The sequence below is a fragment of the Ostrinia nubilalis genome, chromosome 30, assembly GCF_963855985.1.
Source record: "Ostrinia nubilalis chromosome 30, ilOstNubi1.1, whole genome shotgun sequence".
Classification (NCBI taxonomy): domain Eukaryota; kingdom Metazoa; phylum Arthropoda; class Insecta; order Lepidoptera; family Crambidae; genus Ostrinia; species Ostrinia nubilalis.
The window spans coordinates 7,298,593-7,324,878 of NC_087117.1; the positions used below are offsets into that span (position 1 = coordinate 7,298,593).

Here is a 26,286-nt window from a genome sequence, read left to right on the forward strand (position 1 = left end):
GACGTTTCTGAACGCACCACAACTTTTTTAGGCAATGGCATTCGCTATAACAGCCAAAAAAAAGAAAAATTATAACTTTTTGTTATTTATCTAATATTTAAAAGGCGTAAACCATACTCGAGTCGTATTACGTGTTAATCTTGATTTTTAGCGAAATATCAATAAAATCGTTGACTCGATTAATCTATCGACAAACGTTTCCGGCTCCGCAAGTATACGTCACTTATCTAGAGGACTCTTACAAAAGTAGTATTCGCGCGCAATGAATTAATATTTCGTTCTCTGAATGATTGAGACTGATGTCGAATCAGCGGTGCTCGGTAAAACCAAAACTGGTTATTGTGACATTGTCAATAGTTAGTAAATATTTAAAAATACTATGTAGGTACTTACCTACTTGTTTTAAATAAATCTATAAAAAGTGAAATGTTACTGACTGACTCAATCATCATGAAATCTCAGAAACTACAAGGAGTCAGAAATTTTGCATGGAGGTTCATTTTAGAACGTAGGTGCTCAATAAGGCTCGGCGCAAATGGGCCACCGATCACAGCCACCGGTGGCCAGCAACGGCGACATAACACACTTTTTAATATTTTATTTATTTATTTCCAAGCTTAAGCCTATTTTTACAGAAATCCAATACAATAGACAATATATTTTGTAGACGCGCCGCACACGTGTGGCGGCCACTCGCTACAGTAGTGTCCGCGACTCGCCACTAGTGGTCACTACGTGCGACACAAAACGCCGACACCCGCCACTGTCGCACTGCTTCACCCCCCGCTAGAGATGGGTTGGATTAAAATACCTAATCCAAATACCTATTCCGAATATTTAGCAACGAGCGGGTTATAAAATGTGGCGGCTTCCAGACACCGGTGGCTGTCGCTCGCTTCTGACACTCTTAGGGCTATATTTCACCAGGACACCATGGCGGCGCAACCAGTCGCCGCTACCAACAAAATGTATACAGCTCTATAGAGAGTTACTCACCTGGTGTCCGTTTGGTTGCGCAAAGCTGTATATATTTTGTTGGTAGTGGCGACTGGTTGCGCCGCCATGGTGTCCCGGTGAAATATAGCCCTTAGAAATGCGGTAGCGCGCGACAGCCACCGGTGGCTGTGGTCGGTGGCCCATTTGCACCGAACCTAAAACAGGATTTTGCAAAATTCCCTCTCTAAGATGTTAAAGCGGGATCCACGCGTACGAAATAAAAAAAAACAAGTGCGTGTCGTGCCACGCGCAATATAGGGTTCCGTAGTTGTCCTTCTTTACCACTTTAATTTTTATTAGGTATGAAATTTTATAATAGGTACATGAGTAAAACGACTATTACTCTTATGCCCGTTTTCACCATCAATCCCTAATTTTTAAGTGACTCTTATGGTAACACATAACAGGTATTTTGTTTTCATATGGGTCACTTAAAAATTATGGATTGATGGTGAAAACGGCCATTAAACTAACTGATGTATCTTAACCGCTACTTTTCCTTGAAAGTTCATAAAAAGCGTAAAATAAAATCCCCACTTTACAAGTAGGGGAGCTACCCTAAAAAAATGTTTTTCAAAATTTTATTCTACCATTTTGTCGGCGTGATTAATATACATACATCTACAAAATTACAGCTCCCTAGTGCCAATAGTTTCCAAGCAAAACCTCGGACAGACAGACAGACATAGCGAAACTATAAGGGTTCCTTGTCAGGACTACGGAACCCTAAAAGTGACGTACCCACTCGTCGTCGCTGTTCTGCCTGGCGTCGGCGGCCGTCAGCCCGTCGTCGTCCGTCGTCAGCTGGATGCGCGTCAGCAGATTGTTGGACAGGATCTGCAATAGATGGCCAAGTTCACCACCATCTCAAGCATATTCCCGGTAATATTGCCTCAACTATAAATGATGATATATTTGCGTTTGTTAAAGGGTACATTTATGTCATGCTATTCCAAGAATGTCCAAAAGTATGTCAAATTACATTAGAAAATTTACCGCGCATTAGTAATTAATTCAAAGTTTACACAGCAACAAAAGGAATACACAGTTAATACATACATGTCAAAATAATGGGAACAAATATAGCAACATTCCCATCAATATATTACTTACCGCAACAATAACAAGATTCCTAATAATTTCCCACCAATATTGTCGCTTAAAAGCGTGGGCAAGCCTCCCACTAGGTGGCCCCACGATCTGGTGAAGGTCGCGGGAGGTGCCTGGATGCGAGCGGCGCAGGACCGGTCTTTGTGGAAATCCTTGGGGGAGGCCTTTGTCCAGAAGTGGACGTCTTTCGGCTGAAACGAACGAACGATTGTCGCCAAATATGGCAACATCCTTCCAATTATTCCCGGTAATATTGCCGTAACTATAGCAACATTCCCGTTATAATATTGCCGCAACATTTACAATATTTATGTTAATATTGAAGCAGCATTAGCCAAACGGTAAAGGTGTCGGATTGGCCGTCTTGAGATCCGAGGAACGAGCTTCAAAGGGTTCTTTCAAATTAGGCGTTTTGAGCTGGATGTCAGTCGTACGTTTGCGATGCCGCACACTCTGTTATTAACTGATTGTCATTTTTATTCCAACGCAGTTGTAATAAAATTTTCAGTGTGCGGTCCTGCAAACGGACGACAAACGTCCGTCTCAAAACGTCTAATTTGAAAGAACCCCAAGCCCTGCCGCGGCTGGACTATTGCTCTGATTAGCTGCGAGGGTCCATAGGAGAGGAGCCTAGTGCCGGGGCTATATGGGAATGAGGTCCTTACTGTAGTGACTCTTGCCACGGGAATGAGGTCCTTAACAGAGCGACTCTTGCTACGGGAATGAGGTCTTTACCGTAGTGACTCTTGCCACTAGAATGAGGTATCCATGCCGGAGTGAGTTTTGCCAGAGTAAATACAAATGAGTGGGTCATCTTCATAGAAACGCACCGAGCGCGGTTTGTATGTGAGCGCGCCAATAAATTCAGCGCACCTCACCGCTAATCCCCGCTAAATTTTGTCAGAGTGTGCGTGCGCGCCGCACACGTGTTGGCGCGCTCACATACAAGCCGCGTCCGTGCGTTTCTATGAAGATGACCTACTCATTTGTATTTACTCTGGTTTTACTATGGGAATGAGGTCTTTACTGTAGTGGGCTCACCAGCGTCCGCAGCCCCTCGAGGCGCAGGTGGCGGCGCGCCGGGCAGGCGGCGTGCAGCAGCTGCCGGAGCCGGCGTGGCGCCTGTGGCGGGTCGGGAGCCTAGTGCCGGGGCTGGCGTGGCGCCTGTGGCGGGTCGGGGCTCACCAGCGTCCGCAGCCCCTCGAGGCGCAGGTGGCGGCGCGCCGGGCAGGCGGCGTGCAGCAGCTGCCGGAGCCGGCGTGGCGCCTGTGGCGGGTCGGGAGCCTAGTGCCGGGGCTGGCGTGGCGCCTGTGGCGGGTCGGGGCTCACCAGCGTCCGCAGCCCCTCGAGGCGCAGGTGGCGGCGCGCCGGGCAGGCGGCGTGCAGCAGCTGCCGGAGCCGGCGTGGCGCCTGTGGCGGGTCGGGAGCCTAGTGCCGGGGCTGGCGTGGCGCCTGTGGCGGGTCGGGGCTCACCAGCGTCCGCAGCCCCTCGAGGCGCAGGTGGCGGCGCGCCGGGCAGGCGGCGTGCAGCAGCTGCCGGAGCCGGCGTGGCGCCTGTGGCGGGTCGGGAGCCTAGTGCCGGGGCTGGCGTGGCGCCTGTGGCGGGTCGGGGCTCACCAGCGTCCGCAGCCCCTCGAGGCGCAGGTGGCGGCGCGCCGGGCAGGCGGCGTGCAGCAGCTGCCGGAGCCGGCGTGGCGCCTGTGGCGGGTCGGGAGCCTAGTGCCGGGGCTGGCGTGGCGCCTGTGGCGGGTCGGGGCTCACCAGCGTCCGCAGCCCCTCGAGGCGCAGGTGGCGGCGCGCCGGGCAGGCGGCGTGCAGCAGCTGCCGGAGCCGGCGTGGCGCCTGTGGCGGGTCGGGAGCCTAGTGCCGGGGCTGGCGTGGCGCCTGTGGCGGGTCGGGGCTCACCAGCGTCCGCAGCCCCTCGAGGCGCAGGTGGCGGCGCGCCGGGCAGGCGGCGTGCAGCAGCTGCCGGAGCCGGCGTGGCGCCTGTGGCGGGTCGGGAGCCTAGTGCCGGGGCTGGCGTGGCGCCTGTGGCGGGTCGGGGCTCACCAGCGTCCGCAGCCCCTCGAGGCGCAGGTGGCGGCGCGCCGGGCAGGCGGCGTGCAGCAGCTGCCGGAGCCGGCGTGGCGCCTGTGGCGGGTCGGGAGCCTAGTGCCGGGGCTGGCGTGGCGCCTGTGGCGGGTCGGGGCTCACCAGCGTCCGCAGCCCCTCGAGGCGCAGGTGGCGGCGCGCCGGGCAGGCGGCGTGCAGCAGCTGCCGGAGCCGGCGTGGCGCCTGTGGCGGGTCGGGAGCCTAGTGCCGGGGCTGGCGTGGCGCCTGTGGCGGGTCGGGGCTCACCAGCGTCCGCAGCCCCTCGAGGCGCAGGTGGCGGCGCGCCGGGCAGGCGGCGTGCAGCAGCTGCCGGAGCCGGCGTGGCGCCTGTGGCGGGTCGGGAGCCTAGTGCCGGGGCTGGCGTGGCGCCTGTGGCGGGTCGGGGCTCACCAGCGTCCGCAGCCCCTCGAGGCGCAGGTGGCGGCGCGCCGGGCAGGCGGCGTGCAGCAGCTGCCGGAGCCGGCGTGGCGCCTGTGGCGGGTCGGGAGCCTAGTGCCGGGGCTGGCGTGGCGCCTGTGGCGGGTCGGGGCTCACCAGCGTCCGCAGCCCCTCGAGGCGCAGGTGGCGGCGCGCCGGGCAGGCGGCGTGCAGCAGCTGCCGGAGCCGGCGTGGCGCCTGTGGCGGGTCGGGAGCCTAGTGCCGGGGCTGGCGTGGCGCCTGTGGCGGGTCGGGGCTCACCAGCGTCCGCAGCCCCTCGAGGCGCAGGTGGCGGCGCGCCGGGCAGGCGGCGTGCAGCAGCTGCCGGAGCCGGCGTGGCGCCTGTGGCGGGTCGGGAGCCTAGTGCCGGGGCTGGCGTGGCGCCTGTGGCGGGTCGGGGCTCACCAGCGTCCGCAGCCCCTCGAGGCGCAGGTGGCGGCGCGCCGGGCAGGCGGCGTGCAGCAGCTGCCGGAGCCGGCGTGGCGCCTGTGGCGGGTCGGGAGCCTAGTGCCGGGGCTGGCGTGGCGCCTGTGGCGGGTCGGGGCTCACCAGCGTCCGCAGCCCCTCGAGGCGCAGGTGGCGGCGCGCCGGGCAGGCGGCGTGCAGCAGCTGCCGGAGCCGGCGTGGCGCCTGTGGCGGGTCGGGAGCCTAGTGCCGGGGCTGGCGTGGCGCCTGTGGCGGGTCGGGGCTCACCAGCGTCCGCAGCCCCTCGAGGCGCAGGTGGCGGCGCGCCGGGCAGGCGGCGTGCAGCAGCTGCCGGAGCCGGCGTGGCGCCTGTGGCGGGTCGGGAGCCTAGTGCCGGGGCTGGCGTGGCGCCTGTGGCGGGTCGGGGCTCACCAGCGTCCGCAGCCCCTCGAGGCGCAGGTGGCGGCGCGCCGGGCAGGCGGCGTGCAGCAGCTGCCGGAGCCGGCGTGGCGCCTGTGGCGGGTCGGGAGCCTAGTGCCGGGGCTGGCGTGGCGCCTGTGGCGGGTCGGGGCTCACCAGCGTCCGCAGCCCCTCGAGGCGCAGGTGGCGGCGCGCCGGGCAGGCGGCGTGCAGCAGCTGCCGGAGCCGGCGTGGCGCCTGTGGCGGGTCGGGAGCCTAGTGCCGGGGCTGGCGTGGCGCCTGTGGCGGGTCGGGGCTCACCAGCGTCCGCAGCCCCTCGAGGCGCAGGTGGCGGCGCGCCGGGCAGGCGGCGTGCAGCAGCTGCCGGAGCCGGCGTGGCGCCTGTGGCGGGTCGGGAGCCTAGTGCCGGGGCTGGCGTGGCGCCTGTGGCGGGTCGGGGCTCACCAGCGTCCGCAGCCCCTCGAGGCGCAGGTGGCGGCGCGCCGGGCAGGCGGCGTGCAGCAGCTGCCGGAGCCGGCGTGGCGCCTGTGGCGGGTCGGGAGCCTAGTGCCGGGGCTGGCGTGGCGCCTGTGGCGGGTCGGGGCTCACCAGCGTCCGCAGCCCCTCGAGGCGCAGGTGGCGGCGCGCCGGGCAGGCGGCGTGCAGCAGCTGCCGGAGCCGGCGTGGCGCCTGTGGCGGGTCGGGAGCCTAGTGCCGGGGCTGGCGTGGCGCCTGTGGCGGGTCGGGGCTCACCAGCGTCCGCAGCCCCTCGAGGCGCAGGTGGCGGCGCGCCGGGCAGGCGGCGTGCAGCAGCTGCCGGAGCCGGCGTGGCGCCTGTGGCGGGTCGGGAGCCTAGTGCCGGGGCTGGCGTGGCGCCTGTGGCGGGTCGGGGCTCACCAGCGTCCGCAGCCCCTCGAGGCGCAGGTGGCGGCGCGCCGGGCAGGCGGCGTGCAGCAGCTGCCGGAGCCGGCGTGGCGCCTGTGGCGGGTCGGGAGCCTAGTGCCGGGGCTGGCGTGGCGCCTGTGGCGGGTCGGGGCTCACCAGCGTCCGCAGCCCCTCGAGGCGCAGGTGGCGGCGCGCCGGGCAGGCGGCGTGCAGCAGCTGCCGGAGCCGGCGTGGCGCCTGTGGCGGGTCGGGAGCCTAGTGCCGGGGCTGGCGTGGCGCCTGTGGCGGGTCGGGGCTCACCAGCGTCCGCAGCCCCTCGAGGCGCAGGTGGCGGCGCGCCGGGCAGGCGGCGTGCAGCAGCTGCCGGAGCCGGCGTGGCGCCTGTGGCGGGTCGGGAGCCTAGTGCCGGGGCTGGCGTGGCGCCTGTGGCGGGTCGGGGCTCACCAGCGTCCGCAGCCCCTCGAGGCGCAGGTGGCGGCGCGCCGGGCAGGCGGCGTGCAGCAGCTGCCGGAGCCGGCGTGGCGCCTGTGGCGGGTCGGGAGCCTAGTGCCGGGGCTGGCGTGGCGCCTGTGGCGGGTCGGGGCTCACCAGCGTCCGCAGCCCCTCGAGGCGCAGGTGGCGGCGCGCCGGGCAGGCGGCGTGCAGCAGCTGCCGGAGCCGGCGTGGCGCCTGTGGCGGGTCGGGAGCCTAGTGCCGGGGCTGGCGTGGCGCCTGTGGCGGGTCGGGGCTCACCAGCGTCCGCAGCCCCTCGAGGCGCAGGTGGCGGCGCGCCGGGCAGGCGGCGTGCAGCAGCTGCCGGAGCCGGCGTGGCGCCTGTGGCGGGTCGGGAGCCTAGTGCCGGGGCTGGCGTGGCGCCTGTGGCGGGTCGGGGCTCACCAGCGTCCGCAGCCCCTCGAGGCGCAGGTGGCGGCGCGCCGGGCAGGCGGCGTGCAGCAGCTGCCGGAGCCGGCGTGGCGCCTGTGGCGGGTCGGGAGCCTAGTGCCGGGGCTGGCGTGGCGCCTGTGGCGGGTCGGGGCTCACCAGCGTCCGCAGCCCCTCGAGGCGCAGGTGGCGGCGCGCCGGGCAGGCGGCGTGCAGCAGCTGCCGGAGCCGGCGTGGCGCCTGTGGCGGGTCGGGAGCCTAGTGCCGGGGCTGGCGTGGCGCCTGTGGCGGGTCGGGGCTCACCAGCGTCCGCAGCCCCTCGAGGCGCAGGTGGCGGCGCGCCGGGCAGGCGGCGTGCAGCAGCTGCCGGAGCCGGCGTGGCGCCTGTGGCGGGTCGGGAGCCTAGTGCCGGGGCTGGCGTGGCGCCTGTGGCGGGTCGGGGCTCACCAGCGTCCGCAGCCCCTCGAGGCGCAGGTGGCGGCGCGCCGGGCAGGCGGCGTGCAGCAGCTGCCGGAGCCGGCGTGGCGCCTGTGGCGGGTCGGGAGCCTAGTGCCGGGGCTGGCGTGGCGCCTGTGGCGGGTCGGGGCTCACCAGCGTCCGCAGCCCCTCGAGGCGCAGGTGGCGGCGCGCCGGGCAGGCGGCGTGCAGCAGCTGCGCGCGCACGGAGCCGCCGGAGCGTGCGCGCGCGCGTGCGGGCGGGTGCGCGCAGTAGCACGCGAGAGGGTCGCCCTCTGTCGAGCCGAAGTTCTCGATCTGCGCGCGAAGAGCGAGTGGGTTGGACAGTCAACACGGTTAAGCCTTGATCACACGTACCGAGCAAACGGGCGAGAGACAGTGCTCTCGGTCGAGTACTGGGTGTGTATGAACATTACGCCGAGTGCTCGGCCGAGCGCTCGAGTATGTGACTCAAGTGTGATCAAGGCTTGCCTTGATCACACGTACCGAGTTAACGGGCGAGACAGTAAAACGTTTACTCGGTTGAGACAGTTGGGTGAGCGAGTCACATACTCGAGCGCTCAGCCGAGCACTCGGCGAAATGTTCATACACACCGAGTACTCGGTCGAGAGCACTGTCTCGCCCGTTTACTCGGTACGTTGATCAAGGCTTTAACAGGCTTACAGGGTTCTTCAATGGAACAATAATCTATTACTCAAGCTTCAACCGAACTAACGCAGATCGCCATCGCCGACGCGATCATAGGCCTATGCACGCGTTGATTTGGTTGAACCCTTATTCTTTTGAGCGATGCCAATGCTGAGCGGCTACTGTTCGCGCCTAAATTCTAATAAGAACGAACGGAGAAGGGTGAAGGCAGCCGAATATGGACGATCGAGCGCGCAGTCGCGCGGCAGTCTTCGGTTTTTTCTTAGCGTTTCCATTTTGGAAATATTGGAAAAACTCTCAAGTAACGCAAATTGTAATAAAAACGCGACAGGCTATATCTAAGTACAAGTGCTCATTGTTCAGAAACCATTACAAAAAGCACTAAGGTTGGAGAATGTTACCTGTGGAAGACTGGGCCAGCAAGTGATCTCGTTGTGACTGAGGTCTAACTGCCGCAGGCTCGTTGGGTATGACGTCACGTATGACATCGACCTGCAAAGACATTCTTAACTATATTCAAGTCTATAATAGGATTATACTGGGCTGCTAAAATTGTAAGTTCAAAAATCGAATCCATAGTTTAAAATTTATGTTATTTTGCACCAATCGAGCTTATATGACTCTCAAATGGACAATGTTCATGTCCTATGTCCCCAGTGTATTTAGAACTTAGAATCTTAGGAAATGAGATCCTTATCGGAGCGACTCTTGTTACGGGACTGAGGTCCTTACCAGAGCGACTCTTGCTGCGGGAATGAAGTACTTACCAGAGCGACTCTTACTACTGGAATGAGGCCCTTACCAGAGCGACTCTTGCCACGGGATTGTGCGCCTTACCTCAACGAATTATAAGCCATATTGAGCCGCGTGAGCCGCGGCGCGCGGCGGCGGCACGCAGGTGAACTAGTTGTGCGCCAGGTGAGCGAGGCAGGCGACTCTTGCCACGGGAATGTAGACCTTACTGTAGTGACTCTTGCTACGGGAAAGTGAGGTATATATTGTAATGACTCTTGCTACGGGAATGAGGTCCTTACCGCAGCGACTCAAGAGTCACTGAGTCACTAGCCACAAGAATGAGGACCTTTCCAGAGCGACTCTTGCTACGGGAATGAGGTCCTTACCAGAGCGACTCTTGCCACGGGAATGAGGACCTTACCAGAGCGACTCTTGCCACGGGAATGAGGACCTTACCAGAGCGACTCTTGCTACGGGAATGAAGACCTTACCAGAGCGACTCTTACTACTGGAATGAGGCCCTTACCAGAGCGACTCTTGCTACGGGAATGAAGACCTTACCAGAGCGACTCTTGCTACTGGAATGAGGCCCTTACCAGAGCGACTCTTGCTGCGGGAAAGTAAACCTTACCTCAACGAATTATAAGCCATATTGAGCCGCGTGAGCCGCGGCGCGCGGCAGGCGAGCGGCGGCGGCACGCAGGTGAACTGGTTGTGAGCGAGGTTGAGCGAGGCAGGTGACTCTTGTCACGGGAATGTAGAACTTACTGTAGTGACTCTTGTCACGGGAATGAGGTCCATACCAGAGCGACTCTTGCCACGGGAATGAGGTCCTTACTAGAGTGACTCTTGCCACGGGAATGAGGTCCTTACTGTAGTGACTCTTGCTGCGGGAATGAGGTCCTTACTAGAGTGACTCTTGCCACGGGAATGAGGTCCTTACCGTAGTGGCTGTTGCCACGGGAATGAGTTCCTTACCAGAGCGTCTCTTTCTACGGGAATGAGGTCCTTACTGTAGTGACTCTTGCCACGGGAATGAGGTCCTTACTAGAGTGACTCTTGCCACGGGAATGAGGTCCTTACTGTAGTGACTCTCGCCACGGGAATAAGTTCCTTACTGTAGTGAATCTTGTCACGGAAATTTAGTCCCTACCGTAGTGGCTCTTACTATGGGTGAGAGGTCCTTAATAGAGCGACTCAGGAGTCGTTGAGTCGCGTGACAAGTCACGGGAATGTGCACCTTACCAAAGCGACTCTTGCCACGGCAATGTGCGCCTTACCTCAACGAATTATAAGCCATATTGAGCCGCGTGAGCCGCGGCGCGCGGCAGGCGAGCGGCGGCGGCACGCAGGTGAACTGGTTGTGAGCCAGGTTGAGCGAGGCAGGCGACTCTTGTCACGGGAATGTAGTCCTTACTGTAGTGACTCTTGTCACGGGAATGAGGTCCTTACTAGAGCGACTCTTGCCACGGGAATGAGGTCCTTACTAGAGTGACTCTTGCCACGGGAATGAGGTCCTTACTGTAGTGACTCTTGCCACGGGAATGAGGTCCTTACTGTAGTGACTCTTGCCACGGGAATGAGGTCCTTACCGTAGTGACTCTTGCCACTGGAATGTGCACCTTACCGCCGAGAATGTAACCTCTACGACGAAGCTCGACAGAAGATGCTGGATGCGATGCGGAAAGCCGAGCAAGGACCTGTTTACACCAGGACCTCACGAGTCGTTGCAGTAACTGGATCGCATTGGTGTCAAGCCCCAGAAGGGGGAGAATTGACTATGAGAAGGGACATGGATCAGAGAAATTTGTAGGGAGTCAAGCAAAGCGTCCGGGGAAAGCCCAGAGCAAGTACCCGCGCGCTCTCCCGAGATTTGGTTCATGCGCCGTGAGGCAGGAAGAACCATGGGTGGTGGTGGGATTTGTGCGCCTTACCTCAACGAATTATAAGCCATATTGAGCCGCGTGAGCCGCGGCGCGCGGCAGGCGAGCGGCGGCGGCACGCAGGTGAATTGGTTATGAGCCAGGTTGAGCGACGTGAGCCGCGAGCCGGCGGCGGCGGGCGCGGGCGACTCTAACGGATCGAGCTCGCCGCGCCACGCGTGCGGGCGGCGGGCTTCTGACCAGCTGTACGTAGATAAATTATTTCGTGAATACATCCAGTGGGTCTACATAAGTGACACTTTTTGATCGAATCCAAGAGCTTACTCGTTGTGGATAAAAAAATCCATTTTTGATTCTATAGTCTGGTCCGTGAGCACGTAGAATTTTGTCCAATGACCCCAAGCTACCCATCCTTATCGGTCGCGCCTAATTATATTGCTGTCGCGACTGTGCGACGGGCGCTCACAGTGAGTGTGCGAGTGCGACAACAACATAATTACGCGCGAGCGATAAGAATGGGTAGCTTGGGATCATTGGACAAAATTCTACGTGCTCACGGACCGGGCTTTAACTACTTACTTATTCAAACTGTGTGTGTCATTTCTTTTTTATGTTGGAACCAAAATAAATGTTTTTCTTTCTTTCAAATCCGTTGTAAATCCATACAAAAAAAAGCTTTTCGACCATTTTTCGACACAAAAACTGTAATATTTTGAAACTTGTTAAGAGCGTTTACGCCGTTTGGCGCAAAAACAATACTTTTTCAACTCGTTACAATCATTAACCAGTTACATTACAAATATGTTATAGGCATAAATAATTAGGCAATTTCGTCGTCTAAATAGTTGAGAAAATATTTCGATTAGTGTAGTATTTAAGAATTCTATCAAGATAAGTCCACACAGGTTTTCAAATTTCCACTTTAGCGTCAGTTTACAAGCTGAATTTTTTTTTAAAATACTGTGAAAACGATATAACAAACATTTATATCCTATAGCATAGGTCCTTAAGCAAATAGTTAGTTGAGAAAATTCTTAGATTTAAGCATTTTACAATAAGAAATCACAAATTCAAAGAACGTGAAATACCCAAAAATCAAAGTGATTTTTACACCATTATTCTTCTTTAATTCAACATAAAAATAGCTTAATATAATAAAATAACATCTTCTTTAAAATATTTACTTTGAAACGATATATAATAATTATATGAATTATTCATTGTTATTGTTTTGCTAATAAACATTTGAAAACTATTAAAAAACGCGGCGCGCGAATCATTTCCAATGATGCCCCTTGAAACGCCGCGCTTCGCGTAAACGCTCTTAAGAGAGGCTGGAAACCTAGATAACCCATCAAACACCAAAAGGTTGCATAAGACCGCGTAACAAGTGATTTCTATTTGTCTCGACTTTGTTAGATTTTTTTTTTTGTTTTGATTTAGAAGCTTGAAGGGCTACAGTAACCTTCGTGAAAGTTTTAATTTACAATTTTGTCGATACTTTTGTTTAGGTGTCTTAGGTCAACACTATTTTCGGTAGACATTTTCTTCTAATTACTTTCATTGAGAGTACAATGACAGTTTAACTTTCTACTCAGAATAACTCGTACTTTTTGGTCAATTTTAGGTCCAGTTGTAGATCCCGGCTGCATACAAGTTGCAGTGGGAACGAGAGTTTTGTATGGCTCTTGTCTCCGTAATTTAAATCTTATTCACTTATCATAAGGTCGTAAACCAATGATCAACATGTGATAGTTAAAATAACTCACACAGCGTGTCCTCCACGGCCGGCCACGACCACGGGCGCGTCGTCATCGGGCGCCTCGCTGTCGCTGCGCTCGATGGACGGACTGCGCGAGGAGTTCTTCTGCGGACGAAGGCATATAATCAGTAATAGCATGTAGCTGATTTAATTGTTTAGCTCAGGAGGGACAGTCAGGCTCAGGGGGGACAGTCTGGCCCATAAAGTTAATATACCTAGCGGAATAGAGCAACAAAGAACTGAGCGAGCGAGATGTGTGATAAAATTGGCCAATCCAAAATTTGTTTCGTTTGACAGCTCGTGGTTGTTGCTCTATTCCGAAGGAATATTAACTTTATGGTCTGGCCTAGGGAGGACAGTCTAGCTCAGGGAGGGCAGTCTGGACCAAGGGGGAGAGTATGGCCTAGGGGGGACAGTCTGGACCATGGGGGACAATCTGGCACAGGGGGGTCATACTGGCCCAGGGGTGACAGTCTGGCTAAAAGGGTACAGTCTGGCTCAGAGGGGCAATTGAACCAGGGGGACAATCTGGACCATGGGGAACAGTCTGGCCCAGGGGGGACAGTCTGTCCCATGAGTGCAGCCTGGACCAGGACAATCTAGCTCAGGGGGACAGTCTGACCCAGGAAGGGCAGTCTAGCCCAGGGGGACAATCTGGACCATGGAGAACAGTCTGGCCCAGTGGGAACATTTTGACCCAAGGGTGACAGTATGTTTCTGAGGGGACTGTCTGTCCCAGGGAAGACAGTCTTGCCCAAGGGTACAGTATGGCTCAGCGGGGACAGTCTGACGTCGCACTCACCGACTGGTCTGCGCTGCGCTCTGCGGCCTCGGCCTCGGCGGGAGGCTGCGGCGCCTCGGACGGAGACAGCGCCGTTGGACTGCTACATTCGCTTGTGTTCTGGAATGCAAGCGATCAATCAATATTCTGGACAAAAAAGGAGCTATAGCTTGGCTCAGTCAACGCCTGAGGAATGGGAGCGGCTCGGGAGGGGTGACATTGCAGATTATGACGTGGCAAATCCAAAACATATCCGAAGTCTCGCTGATCACCAAAGTCACCGCGATATGGAAATCATTGGGGGAGGCCTATATGTTTAGCAGTGGACGATGATGACGAGGCGACTGAAATGATAATGATAATGATGATGATGAAGAGTCGAAGTTTAGTTGCAGATGGGTCGGAGTAACACAGAAACTGCCTGTTGGTTCAGTCTAGCTTATGTTGCCATTTTCCTTACAAGTTTTTTTCGTCAAACGCCTCCAATGACTGGCGTTGACGGTCGGTGCTATCCAGTTACGCGCGATGGCTTCGACACTGATATATCCATTTGACACCTTTTTTACGAGGAAAACATGCACGAGCCATACCCACTAAAATGACCCCTTTGCTCCGTCCACCATAAGTGGGAGGAAACTGTGGGATTCCGGACAAAGCCTTCTCTACCACAGCCCCTCCTGTATCGGTGTGACACCTAAACCAGCCTTCAGTCCTGAGCTTGTTGTTGGACACGTCTAGCGTCGTCAGCGCCGGCAGACGGCTGTCTCTGGTACTGCTCCGAGTGTAGCTTGTTGTTGACTGACCTCGTCTCCCGCCGGCAGCGCCCTCAAGTGGTTGAGGGCGGCGCTAAGGTCGCGCAGGGCGGGCGCGGTCCATACAGCTGGCGGGAGCTTGTTGTTGGACATCTAGCGTCGTCAGCGCCGGCAGACGACTGTCTCTGGTACTGCTCCGAGTCTAGCTTGTTGTTGACTGACCTCGTCTCCCGCCGGCAGCGCCCTCAAGTGGTTGAGGGCGGCGCTAAGGTCGCGCAGGGCGGGCGCGGTCCATACAGCTGGCGGGAGCGCGCGTAGTTTGTTGTTGGACACGTCCAGCGTCGTCAGCGCCGGCAGACGGAACAGCTCTGGTGGTAGCTCCTCGAGACGATTATCCTGGAGGAAAAGTTTTTTTAAATAACTGCCCCTAATTTTTTTCTAAAATATCACACGCAGCATCAGCGCGGGTGCGATGCAAGAACTGTCCAAATTCCATTATTTGACAGCGCGGTACAGTCAGTCGGATATCACAGTAAAAAACACCGTTGCCTCGTCGTGACAAGCAATGAGACGCACATGCGTAACACATTATTTACATACTTTATCACAGTCTACAGCTTGATATTTCGACTTTTGCATTTGGAAGACTGCACTTACCTGTAGATATAAGTCTTGCAACGCAGGCGCTGAGTACACGTCAAGTTTTACGCGTTTCCTGAAAAACAAACTTCGCGGGAGGCGCTCTAGCTTGTTTTGTGCCGCGTTCAAGTACCTGCCATGCAATAAACATATTTTATTTTATTTAGTAAATATCCATTTTCGTTTTTTCAGTCTGTGGTTTGAGTTTTGACAGAATCTTTGCACTCTAGTGATTTTGACTAACGTCCTTGGTCAAAGCCACTTTTGACTGGAAAAATCATTCAAAAGTAATATTGACCAAGGGCATCAGTCAAAACCACTTTTGACTGATTTTTGCAGTCAAATGTGGTTTTGACCGATTATGAGTTTTGACTGTAATAAATACATCAAACTTATGCCTGTATTTTCAATTGATTATTATCCTTTACTTTCGTAGGTGTTCAAACAAAAAGAGTGGATACTACTGCTCAAACGCAACAACCATCTTTTAAAACCTTCTCCATTCTTTCCTTTTGAGCTGAGCAGCTCACCGCAAGCTGACGAGCGTGAACAGCTCAGCTGGCACGTCCGGAGCTCGTTGTTGGCCAGGTCGATCCTCGTCAGAGCCAGGAGGGCGCCGCTCTTATAGAACTGTTCTAGAACCTTCCCCATTCGTCCATGTCCTCACGAGCTCGGTAGCTCACTCACCGCAAGCTGACGAGCGTGAACAGCTCAGCAGGCAGCGTCCGGAGCTCGTTGTTGGCCAGGTCGATCCTTGTCAGAGCCAGAAGAGCGCCACCCTCGCTGCCCAGGCGTTTGTTGACACGTAAAGCCGCCGCATGTAACCACGACATTCTGATACACAAATACTAAAGGTTAGGAAGCTTTTAAAGCTTTGGCCAAACCAAAGCGTTCAGTCTGCGTCGACGATAGCGTTCACGGTGGCGATCAGATGTCATGTACGAACTTGTGGTAATGTGTTCAAATTTGCGCGTTCTGTCATAGGCTGTGGCGTTCGTTCGTCGGTCGTATTTTACGTTTATAATTTTAAAATGGCCGAAATTTTTTTCATGGTTTATAATCACGGCATTGTGTTAAACTTTCGCACGCAGACTGATCGCCACTGTGCATGCTATAGCGGACACAAGTTAAGGCCGGGTAGCAGAGAAAATGGCGAAAATGAGGTTTTCATTTTTCATTTTTGAGGTACTAAACAGTAAAATTAAAGGCTAAGATTTTTATTGGGCATAGTTGAGGATATTTTCTAGGGCTATTAACGGATGGAAACACGATTTGATGAAGTTGACTCGATAGAATAAATTCCCAAAGTTACCTCTATTCGTTTTCTATTTATGGTTTTATTTTTAAAATAAGCGATTTGAGATTCTAAATCTTTTACTAAACTAAAGTTCAGAAATAACTTGAGGGCTTTTAACGGATGAAATTTTTATATTGCGTCTTATTTAGTTACTATGTTAAAAAATGTGGAAAAAATCGCCCATGACGGCTTGGACAATCTCAATCAGTCGCGCGGTGGCGCTTACGGAGGACGGACGCGTGTCAGTTTTTTGGCCGTGACAGTTCGCGATTTGTCAATATTTTTGACAATGATGACTTGATGAGTCACAGTATAATAATATCAGTGTTACTGGAGAAAGCTTAAATTCAATTCAATTTTGTCTACCTATTGAAATTTAAATCGTTCGCATCCTTTTAAACGAAGACTCTACTCATGATACATAGTACATTCCTCAAATATGAGACAAAACCAATGAGTTAAAATTACATTTTAATAGTACCTACATACAATCGTCTTACACTCTTTAGAAGAGCACACTGACACAAATAAATAATAAAAAATACTGTCTAAGGTCTGTAGCTAAAGGTCTAAGATGTAAGATAGAAGAATCTTCTAGCCAAAAAGATGGCAGATGCAGCAGATGTCAACGGATTTAAAACTGGAGTTCATATTATGACTTCTTGTAGACTTAAGTCTCTAGAGCGTCCCTTCCTCCACCATGCGTAAGAATTTTCACAAAAATACTGTGTAAGGTCTGTAGCTAAAGGTCTACGCTGCAAGATGGAAGAATCTTCTAACCAAAAAGATGGCAGATGCAGCAGATGTCAACGGATTTAAAACTGGAGTTCATGTGACTCCTTGTAGACTTGAGTGTCTAGAGCGTCCCTTCCTCCACCATGCGTAAGAATTTTCACAAAAATACTGTCTAAGGTCTGTAGCTAAAGGTCTAAGCCGTAAGATAGAAGAATCTTATAGCCAAAAACATGGCAGATTCAGCAGATATCAACGGATTTAAAACTGGAGTTCATGTGTATCCTTGTAGTTTTAAGTCTCTAGAGCAGTGGTTCTTAACCTTTAAGTCATAAGGGACCATTTTACCAAATTTCTGTCTTGTCAGGGACCACCTCATAATCGGTCAAAACCAGTTTGACTGCAAAAATCAGTTAAAAGTGGTTTTGACCAAGGTGTGCAAGTGCACATCGTGGACCACTTGGAATGCCTTCAGGGACCACCAGTGGTCCGCGGACCACCGGTTAAGAACCACTGCTCTAGAGCGTCCCTTCCTCCACCATGCGTAAGAATGTTTCAAAAATACTGTCTAAGGTCTGTAGCTAAAGGTCTAAGCTGCAAGATAGAAGAATCTTCTAGCCAAAAAGATGGCAGATGCAGCAGATGTCAACGGATTTAAAACTTGGAGTTCATGTGACTCCTTCTAGACTTGAGTCTCTAGAGCGTCCCGTCCTCCACCATGCGTAAAAGTTTTCCAAAAATACTGTCTGAGGTCTGTAATAAAAGTCTAAACTGCAAGATAGAAGAATCTTTTACTGTCGGGTGACGTAATCTTGAAATTCTTTTAGCCGGCGCGGAACTTCCGGAAGGTCGGGTGACGCCACGCCTCTTTGAACCGTGTTTACTTTGACAGTTATATTCTATGTCTTATAAATCAGATGGGAAACTATTTTTTAAAAAAAAAAGAAAAGAAAACAAGAAATCTAACAAAAACTTATATTCCAAACGTTATTTTAAAATTACAAAATTACGATCTCCTAACAACCTAAGACACGTCCACCACTCTCGAGTGCCGAAGGAAAAGTGAGCTCCGTCCGTAGCAACAGGCAGCAACCTGCTCCGGCGCGCCACGATCACGCCACCGCTGACGTCACCAGTACGGGCTGCTAGGCCCCGCCTCTTCTTCAGTTATTTGTAATACGGCCTCTCCTGACCGCGAGGCGTCCTCGACCGCTTCTTGAGAAGGTCCTTCGCCACCATCCTCTGCTTCTTGAGAGGGTCCTTCGCTACCATCCTCTGCTTCTTGAGAGGGTCCTTCGCCACCATCCTCTTGATCTCCCAGGTCATCGGTAGAATCATCAGACTCTGGAATTGCAACAACTTCTAAGCGACATTGTAAAACGAAAATGAAATTAAAAAGAGAGGGCTCTGGGTAACTTTGCGTTATGATAGAAAGCGTGCACTCAAACCATCACAAGCAAAGCCTTAATAGACAACTTCTATAATTTAACCAAGTTTGGGAACAGATTAATCTCAAAACTAAATAACAAATGACAGATTCCGGATTTCTGTCACCTGTTCGCATAACAAACGCATTATAATTTTAATGCAGAAGCTATGCCCCGCGACAGAGGCTCCAAAAGTTCGCATGTCACGACTCCTTGATCATAACATAGGCACCAAGTTCGCATATTATGACCATCCCTACTCGCATAACTAAAACATTAGGTGTTAAATGTAATGGTTATGCCCCGCGACAGAGGCACCAAAAGTTCGCATGTCACGACTCCTTGACCATAGCATAGGCTCCAAGTTCGCATACTATGGCCCCGTGACAACCAATGTCACTCATGGTGTTGCACATCAACATGTGTAACATCACTCACAACTCGCATAACACACGCCATAGGTAGCTGCCTTAAGCAAGCGCACGTGGTATAAGCAACACAAAGCTCACGCCATAGGTAGCTGCCATAAAGCAAGCGCACGTGGCCAAAAAAATGACTTACCACCCTCGAAGAAGGCTGCACACGTTTCCGGCGTCCACTCCCCGCGCCACTGAACCATATGCTCAGCCGCCGCTTGAGTTCGCTTGCCATATGAACCCGCCATGAGCTCCAACTCATAGCGATGATGTGGGAGGTCCCGAACTACTTTGTAAGGGCCTCGCATGCCGGAATCCAGTTTGCCAGAACTTTGTGAACTTTTACCCACAAAAACAAAGTCTCCTACAGCATAAGTAGGTGGTTCGCGCCGTGTTGAGTTAACACGTTCATCTTGTTGACGTTGATTTGTTGCTAATAGTTCTGACGCCCTTTGCCTTCGGAGAGTAACTATCGCCTCGCGATTGTTATGTGTGTCGTCAAGAGCCACATCCCTTATGAGAGACCTTAGTACGGGAGTGGTACCTTCAGTCCCGATCAGAAGGTTGAGGGGTGCCATCTGAGTCGTAGCTTGCTTGGTAATGTTTAACGTCAGTTGGATTTTCCATAAAGCTTCCGACCAACTTACGCCTTTAACGTTTACTTCGACTCGCAGCATGTTTAATACGGTTCGGCAATAACGCTCGACCTGACCATTCTCACAATGCATGCCGGGTGTGATTAAGTGTGTGGAGCATCCCATATTTAAAACCCAAGTTTGAAAACCTGAACCCTCGAACATTCTACCTTGATCAGATACGATCAATGTCGGAGTACCAAATAAAGACAACGCATTCGTAAAAACACGCTTAAGTTCGTCTGTGTCTTGCCTACGCATGGAATACAGAAGACAGAACTTTGAAAAGGCGTCTATTATTATGAGAATGTATTTGAAGCCGTCAGACTCCGGAAGCGGACCTAGGACATCCATGTGGATGGTAGAAAAAGGAACGTCGGGCTTAGTCCATGATTCAATGGGCATGTGAGGTCCACGGGGAATCTTTTTATGAGAAAGGCAGACCACACAATGGTTTACATACTTTTTCACAAATTGCCTCAGACCGGGGAACCAAAAATGACGCAGAATTAATTCGGTTGTTTTATCAATGCCAATATGTTGATGGTCATCGTGAAATACACGTAAGAGGCTCAGACGATGCCCCTTCGGTATAAAACATAACGAACGCGATTGCTCGCCAGTGGGACTGTATTTATAGTACAAGAGGTGGTTTTTAATTTCATAGCGTGAGGAATCTATCTGACCATCTCTCAACTTCTCCATCAACTCATGGGTTTCAGAATCGGCAGACTGGGCAATTTGAGCCCAATTGTTAGGCCTACGTATGTGTGAGACATTAGCCGGGTTACGACTCAAAAAATCGGCGTGTTGCATAAGGGCGCCTTTCCTGTACTCGATGGTGTACCGAAAGTCTTGTAAGTAGACCCACCATCGGGCAACTCGGGGTAAGAGATCTTTTTTACGTTCGGTCAACTTAAGCGAATTACAGTCCGTCACTATCTTAAAGTTAATACCGATAAGATAGTGCCGAAAATGTTGTAAGGCCTTCACTATCGCGAGAGTCTCGAGTTCGTAACTATGATATCGAGACTCTGCGCCATGTGTGGCCCTACTGAAGTAACCAACTACCCGTTTGCGTTTACCCTCATGTTCTTGTAATAGGACAGCTCCAAAACCGATCGCGCTCGCGTCTGTGTGCAACTCAGTGGGCAACTTCGGGTCAAATATTGCTAACACCGGTTCCTCCGTTAAACAACCAACTATGTATTCACGAGCAGCATCTTGCTCGTCGCCCCAGAAAATGGGTGACCCTTTTTCGTTAATTTTGCAATAGGAGCAGTTTTGACGGCATAGTTGGCTATATATCGTCGGAAATATCCCGCGAGACCCAAAAATTGCCGCACTTGCTTCACGCTCGTCGGTTTTGGTGACTTAACCAAGGCCTCTACTTTCCTAGGGCTCGGCCGTACCTGACCCTGACTTATGAGCCTACCTAAGTATTCTACTTCGGTCTCTAGAAAAGAACACTTTTTCAAATTGATCGAAAACCCTGCTTTTGTGAGTGTCTCAAGGACCTGATGTAGAGTTTCGAGACCCTCATCTACTGTGTCAGACATAATTAACACATCATCAATGTAATTAAGGACTTTTCCGGTGTCTATTAACGGTTTTAACGTCTTTGATATTATCCTCTGATACACTACGGGAGCGTTCGTCAAACCGTAAGGCATTTTCAGATACTCAAAATGACCTTCCGGCGTGACGAAAGCGGTTTTACTAATGGAATCATCATCAGCTCTCATAGGAATTTGGTGGAAGCCTGTGGCCATGTCTAGACTGGTAAAGTACTTACTACTGCCAAGCTTGTCTATGTGATCGTCTATGAGAGGTAACGGAAACCTATCTTTGACCGTAATCGCATTGAGGGCTCGATAATCAACGCACATCCTATCAGACCCGTCTTTCTTTTTCACGAGTATGATAGGACTTGCGTACTCTGATTGTGACTCACGAATAATGCCTTTACTTAAAAGGTCTTTAGTTATTTCACGGACTCGCAACTTTTCATCCGCCGAAAGCTTATAAGGTCGATAGTGCACTGGCGAGTTACTATTCAGCTTAATTTCCATGCAGCCGGTATTAACAGTAGAGGTCGCGGTTCCCGTGACAAAAGAATTGTTATATCGATCGATAAGTGTAAGTAACCGGTTTTTGTCCTCGCCTACTAATGATGTTTTCACCGCACTACTATCCAAGCTACTTATTTGGCGCACATGAGAGGGATTATCAATCCTTACTAGTCGCTGAACGTCACTTGTACGTATATAAGCTACACCCTGACGATTTAAGATATCTGTGCCTAGCAAAATAGGAGCACTTATGCAGTCCGGGGAAACAACAAATAAATCGACTTCTAAAGATATCTCAGGAAATTCGATTACTTTCGTAATGTAACCTGTGGATTCTATTTCCTGACTTCCGATCCCGCGCATGACTCGATAGGTTGGTATAATACTACAATCGATATGTTTAAGCACCGCACTGGAAATCAGTGAAATATCAGAACCACTATCGATTAAGACATCGACTGGCACCTTCTCTATAACGGCAGTCATAATGTTAGTTTGAGAAGCATTCGTGATTTTTGTGCAAAAATTGACCTCATTTACGTTTTTCTTATTAGTTTCGGACCGTTGCTTCGCAAAACAGTGATCTACCAAGTGCCCTGTCTTTTTACAGAACGTACAAGTCAATGCCGATTTATTTGTGTTTAAGGCATTTGTGACTGTGCTATTTGAATTAGGCTTTTGTCTCTTAGGACAAAAGTCTTTCTTGTGACCGACACCATCGCAGTAAAAACATTTAAGATCGGATTTATTAGTCCCGCGTCTCGAGCTAAAACGGTTATCGTTATTTGACGAACAGGTAGGATTGTGGGTATTTCGAAAATCTGTTTTAGGTTTGGTGTACGCGAATAAAAACTCGACCAATTGATTGGGTTGTAATTTAGCGTTTGTAGCAGCAGCTTTCACTTGAGGATCACTTATGCCTCTTATGACGATAGCAGATTTTAAATCGTCCGACAACCCAGTAACAACATTTAATCGCAGCAATGATTTACGGGCATACTCAGCATAAGTGGAAAAGCCTTTTGAGTTTGTACACATTGTCTCAAATAAAATGTTAGCGACATCGATACTTCGTGGGCAGAGCGACCGAAATTCCAATTTGAAATTAGTCCAGGTTCGATCGGACGTGACCCAGTCATTTAACCATGCGCGTGCATCGCCTTTAAGGCAACCACCTATGCGCGATAGACACTCCCGATCGTCCCAACGGTTTGCCTCGCGGCCACGATCCACCTCTGCACACCAAGCATCGAAATCGTTGATATTAGGATCAAAACTTGAAATATAATAATGGTTCGATCTTACTTGTAACAAGGATGATAGCGCGCCAACAATCCTATCCGTTGCGTCCCCTTCATTCCTCGACTCGCGACCACTGGCCCGCGTTGGCTCCGCCGTGACCTCGACTGCAGTGGAGTTCGTCGCCTGGCTTGACGAAATGGGCTGCAGCGGTGGCGTCTGGCACTCGCGTGGTGGACATGTCGTTGCAGTAATTGTCGATGGAACGGATAGCCTATTCTCAATAGCATTTAATCTTCCAAGAATAACATCTAACGATTGGTTACGAGGGCTATCACGACGTCCATATGAACTATCGCGACGCCGTTTACTAGATCTATGACGACGGTTATAAGAACTACTTTCACGACTGGAACTACGATCTCTTTTCTTGGATTTATGTTTAGGCATTATGAACGCGTTCTAAATTATTAACACTTACGCAAATAATAAATTCCAAGATTTCACACAATCCACCCACCACCACAATATAAAAATTTTTAGCGTTTAAAATGATTCAGCGGCACACACAAAAGTTAAATTTTACACCGTTAGCGGAAGGCTACGTGGCCTATCCCACTTCTGATCTTATAAATCAGATAGGAAACTATTTTTTTTAAAAAAAAAGAAAAGAAAACAAGAAATCTAACAAAAACTTATATTCCAAACGTTATTTTAAAATTACAAAATTACGATCTCCTAACAACCTAAGACACGTCCACCACTCTCGAGCGCCGAAGGAAAAGTGAGCTCCGTCCGTAGCAACAGGCAGCAACCTGCTCCGGCGCGCCACGATCACGCCACCGCTGACGTCACCAGTACGGGCTGCTAGGCCCCGCCTCTTCTTCAGTTATTTGTAATATATGTTTATTCGATTCTAAAATATATTCCCAAAAATTTTGAAAGTTGTTTAATTTGTATCACTTGGATATGATTTGTATTAGAAAGTGCTGTGAGTGTGACGCTTGAACGGAAGGAAGTCAACCTAACCTAACCAACTGCGTATTTCCAAACTGCGTATTTCTATACTGTGTAGCCGCGAGAGCTCTTTGGCGCGCTGTCTTCGGCGAAGTATTGCGCGCGCAGATTTTGACAGCGCGAAATACCTACTTTAGCAGAAATACCAAGCCTTAAACGCGTTGGTTTGACCTAAACTTAACAAAAGGCAACCAGTAACGGTTTTGACTGATCTATCAAAACACTGTTTAAACTACCGAACTGATTGAGCTGGAATTTGGCAAAGTTATTATATCAATATATAAGGGGATTAATGTCACCTCCTAAGGGGATGAGTATCACCTCCAAAGGGGATGAAAATCACCTCCTAGAGGGATGAAAATCTCCTCCTAGGGGATGAAAATCAGCTCCTAAGGGGATGAAAATCAATACCTAAGGGGATGAATATCATCTACTAAGGGGATGAATATCGCCTCCAAAGAGGATGAATATCACCTCATAGGGGATGAAATCTCCTAATAGGGGGATGAAAATCACCTTCAAGGGGATGAAAATCACCTCCAAGGGGGGTGAATATCACCTCCAAAGGGGGATGAGTATCACCCCCTAAGGGGATGAAAATTACCTACTAGGGGGATGAATATCACCTCCAAAGTGAATGAAAATCACCTCCTAGGGGGATGAATATCACCTCCTAGGGGGATGAATATCACCTCCTAGGGGGATGAAAATAGCCTCCTAAGGGGATGAACATCGCATCCTAAAGGGATGAAAATCACCTCCTAGGGGGATGGATATCACCTCCTAGGGGGATGAAAATAGCCTCCTAAGGGGATGAATATCGCATCCTAAAGGGATGAAAATCACCTCCTAGGGGGATGTATATCACCTCTTAGGGGAATGTATATCACCTCCTAAGGAGATGAAAATCTCCTAATAGGAGATAAATATCACTTCTTAAGGTGATGAAAATCACTTCCTAGGGGGATGAGTATCACCACCTAAGGGGATGAAATAGGTCCAAAGTTGGCACCTGATGGCGGGCAGCGGGCACTTGAGCTCGCGCCAGTTGACCATGACGGCGGTGGAGGGGCACAGCGCGCTGTACGTCAGCGCCGCGTCCTGCTCTTTTGTCCCGCGTCCTTGGTTTTTGATGAAAATCACCTCCTATGGGGATGAATTTCACCTCCTAGGGGGATGAATATTACCTCCTAGGGGGATGAATATTACCTCCTAGGGGGATGAAAATCTCCTCCCAGGGGGATGAATATCACCTAAGGGGATGAATATCACCTCCTAAGGGGATAAAAATCACCTCCAAGGGTGATGAATATCACCTATTAAGGGGATGAAAATCACCTCCAAAGGGGATGAAAATCACCTCTAAAGGGAATGATAATCACCTCCTATGGGGATGAATATTACCTCCTAAGGGGATGAGTATCATCTCCTAAGGGGATGAAAATAACCTCCTAGGTGGGTGAATATCACCTCCAAAGGGGGATGAAAATAACCTCCTAAGGGGATAAATATCACCTCCTAGGGGGATGAGTATCACCTCCTAAGGGGATGAAAATCACCTAATAGGGGGATAAATATCACGTCTTAAATGGATGAAAATCTCCTCCAAGGGGGATGAAAATCACCCCCTAAGGGGATGAAATAGGTCCAAAGTTGGCACCTGATGGCGGGCAGCGGGCACTTGAGCTCGCGCCAGTTGACCATGACGGCGGTGGAGGGGCACAGCGCGCTGTACGTCAGCGCCGCGTCCTGGTCTTTTGTCCCGCGTCCTTGGTTTTTGATGAAAATCACCTCCTATGGGGATGAATTTCACCTCCTAGGTGGATGAAAATCACCTCCTAAGGGGATGAATATCACCTAAGGGGATGAATGTCACCTAAGGGGATGAATATCACCTAAGGGGATGAATATCACCTCCTAAGGGGATAAAAATCACCTCCAAGGGGGATGAATATCACCTCCAAAGGGGATAAAAATCACCTCCTAGGGGGATGAAAATCACCTCCAAAGGGGATAAAAATCACCTCCCAGGGTGATGAAAATCACCTCCTAAGGGGATAAAAATCTCCTAATAAGGGGATGAAATCACGTCTAAGGGGATGAAAATCACCCCCTAAGGGGATGAAATGGGTCCAGTTAGCACCTGATGGCGGGCAGCGGGCACTTGAGCTCGCGCCAGTTGACCATGACGGCGGTGGAGGGGCACAGCGCGCTGTACGTCAGCGCCGCGTCCTGCTCTTTGGTCCCAAACACCGCGTCAGAGACTGCGGATTTGTTCAGCTTGTAGTCCGGGTCTGGGTACGCCTGTGGAGGTTCACAAGTTAGTAGTAAGTAATGACGAAGTTACAATCGGAGTCAAATGACAGTTTAAAGTCTAAATTAATTAACAAAAGTCAAAGACCAAGTCAAAAACAAAGTCAAAGTTAATGTCGAAACTCAAAAGTCAACGGGAAAGTTATCATAAGTAGATCAATTTGAAAGTCGTAAAATGATAAAAACGTAACAAAATAAAACTGATTTCAATGCCAAAAATCATGATTAAAAGATATGATACAAAAGTCAATATCGAAAGTAAAAAAACAAGTCAAATAAATATCTAAAATCAAAGCCAAAGTCAAAATGACAGGTCA

At 51.7% G+C, this 26,286-nt stretch overlaps 1 protein-coding gene and 2 long non-coding RNA genes across 4 annotated transcripts; all 3 read right to left on the reverse strand.

The window, feature by feature from the left end:
- Positions 1–7,834: 7,834 nt before the first annotated feature.
- On the reverse strand, positions 7,835–9,724 carry LOC135085998 (uncharacterized). Of its 2 annotated transcripts, none has more exons than XR_010260255.1 (3): positions 9,636–9,724; positions 8,671–8,761; positions 7,835–7,917 (listed from the first exon to the last, which is right to left on the reverse strand). It is a non-coding gene; the product is annotated as an uncharacterized LOC135085998 (long non-coding RNA). The 2 variants fall into 2 exon arrangements; XR_010260254.1 differs by lacking the exon at positions 9,636–9,724 and adding an exon at positions 9,107–9,153.
- A 1,327-nt stretch (positions 9,725–11,051) lies between these two features.
- LOC135085997 (uncharacterized) lies at positions 11,052–14,318 on the reverse strand. The gene is made up of 4 exons (XR_010260253.1): positions 14,234–14,318; positions 13,452–13,550; positions 12,657–12,754; positions 11,052–11,130 (listed from the first exon to the last, which is right to left on the reverse strand). It is a non-coding gene; the product is annotated as an uncharacterized LOC135085997 (long non-coding RNA).
- Positions 14,319–14,344: 26 nt separating this feature from the next.
- LOC135085962 (leucine-rich repeat serine/threonine-protein kinase 1-like) lies at positions 14,345–25,082 on the reverse strand. Its single transcript, XM_063980747.1, has 5 exons — positions 25,061–25,082; positions 24,669–24,777; positions 15,509–15,655; positions 14,840–14,954; positions 14,345–14,578 (listed from the first exon to the last, which is right to left on the reverse strand). The coding sequence occupies exons 1-5, from the start codon at positions 25,080–25,082 to the stop codon at positions 14,345–14,347; spliced, it is 627 nt and encodes a 208-aa protein (XP_063836817.1).
- Between the last annotated feature and the right edge of the window lie 1,204 nt (positions 25,083–26,286).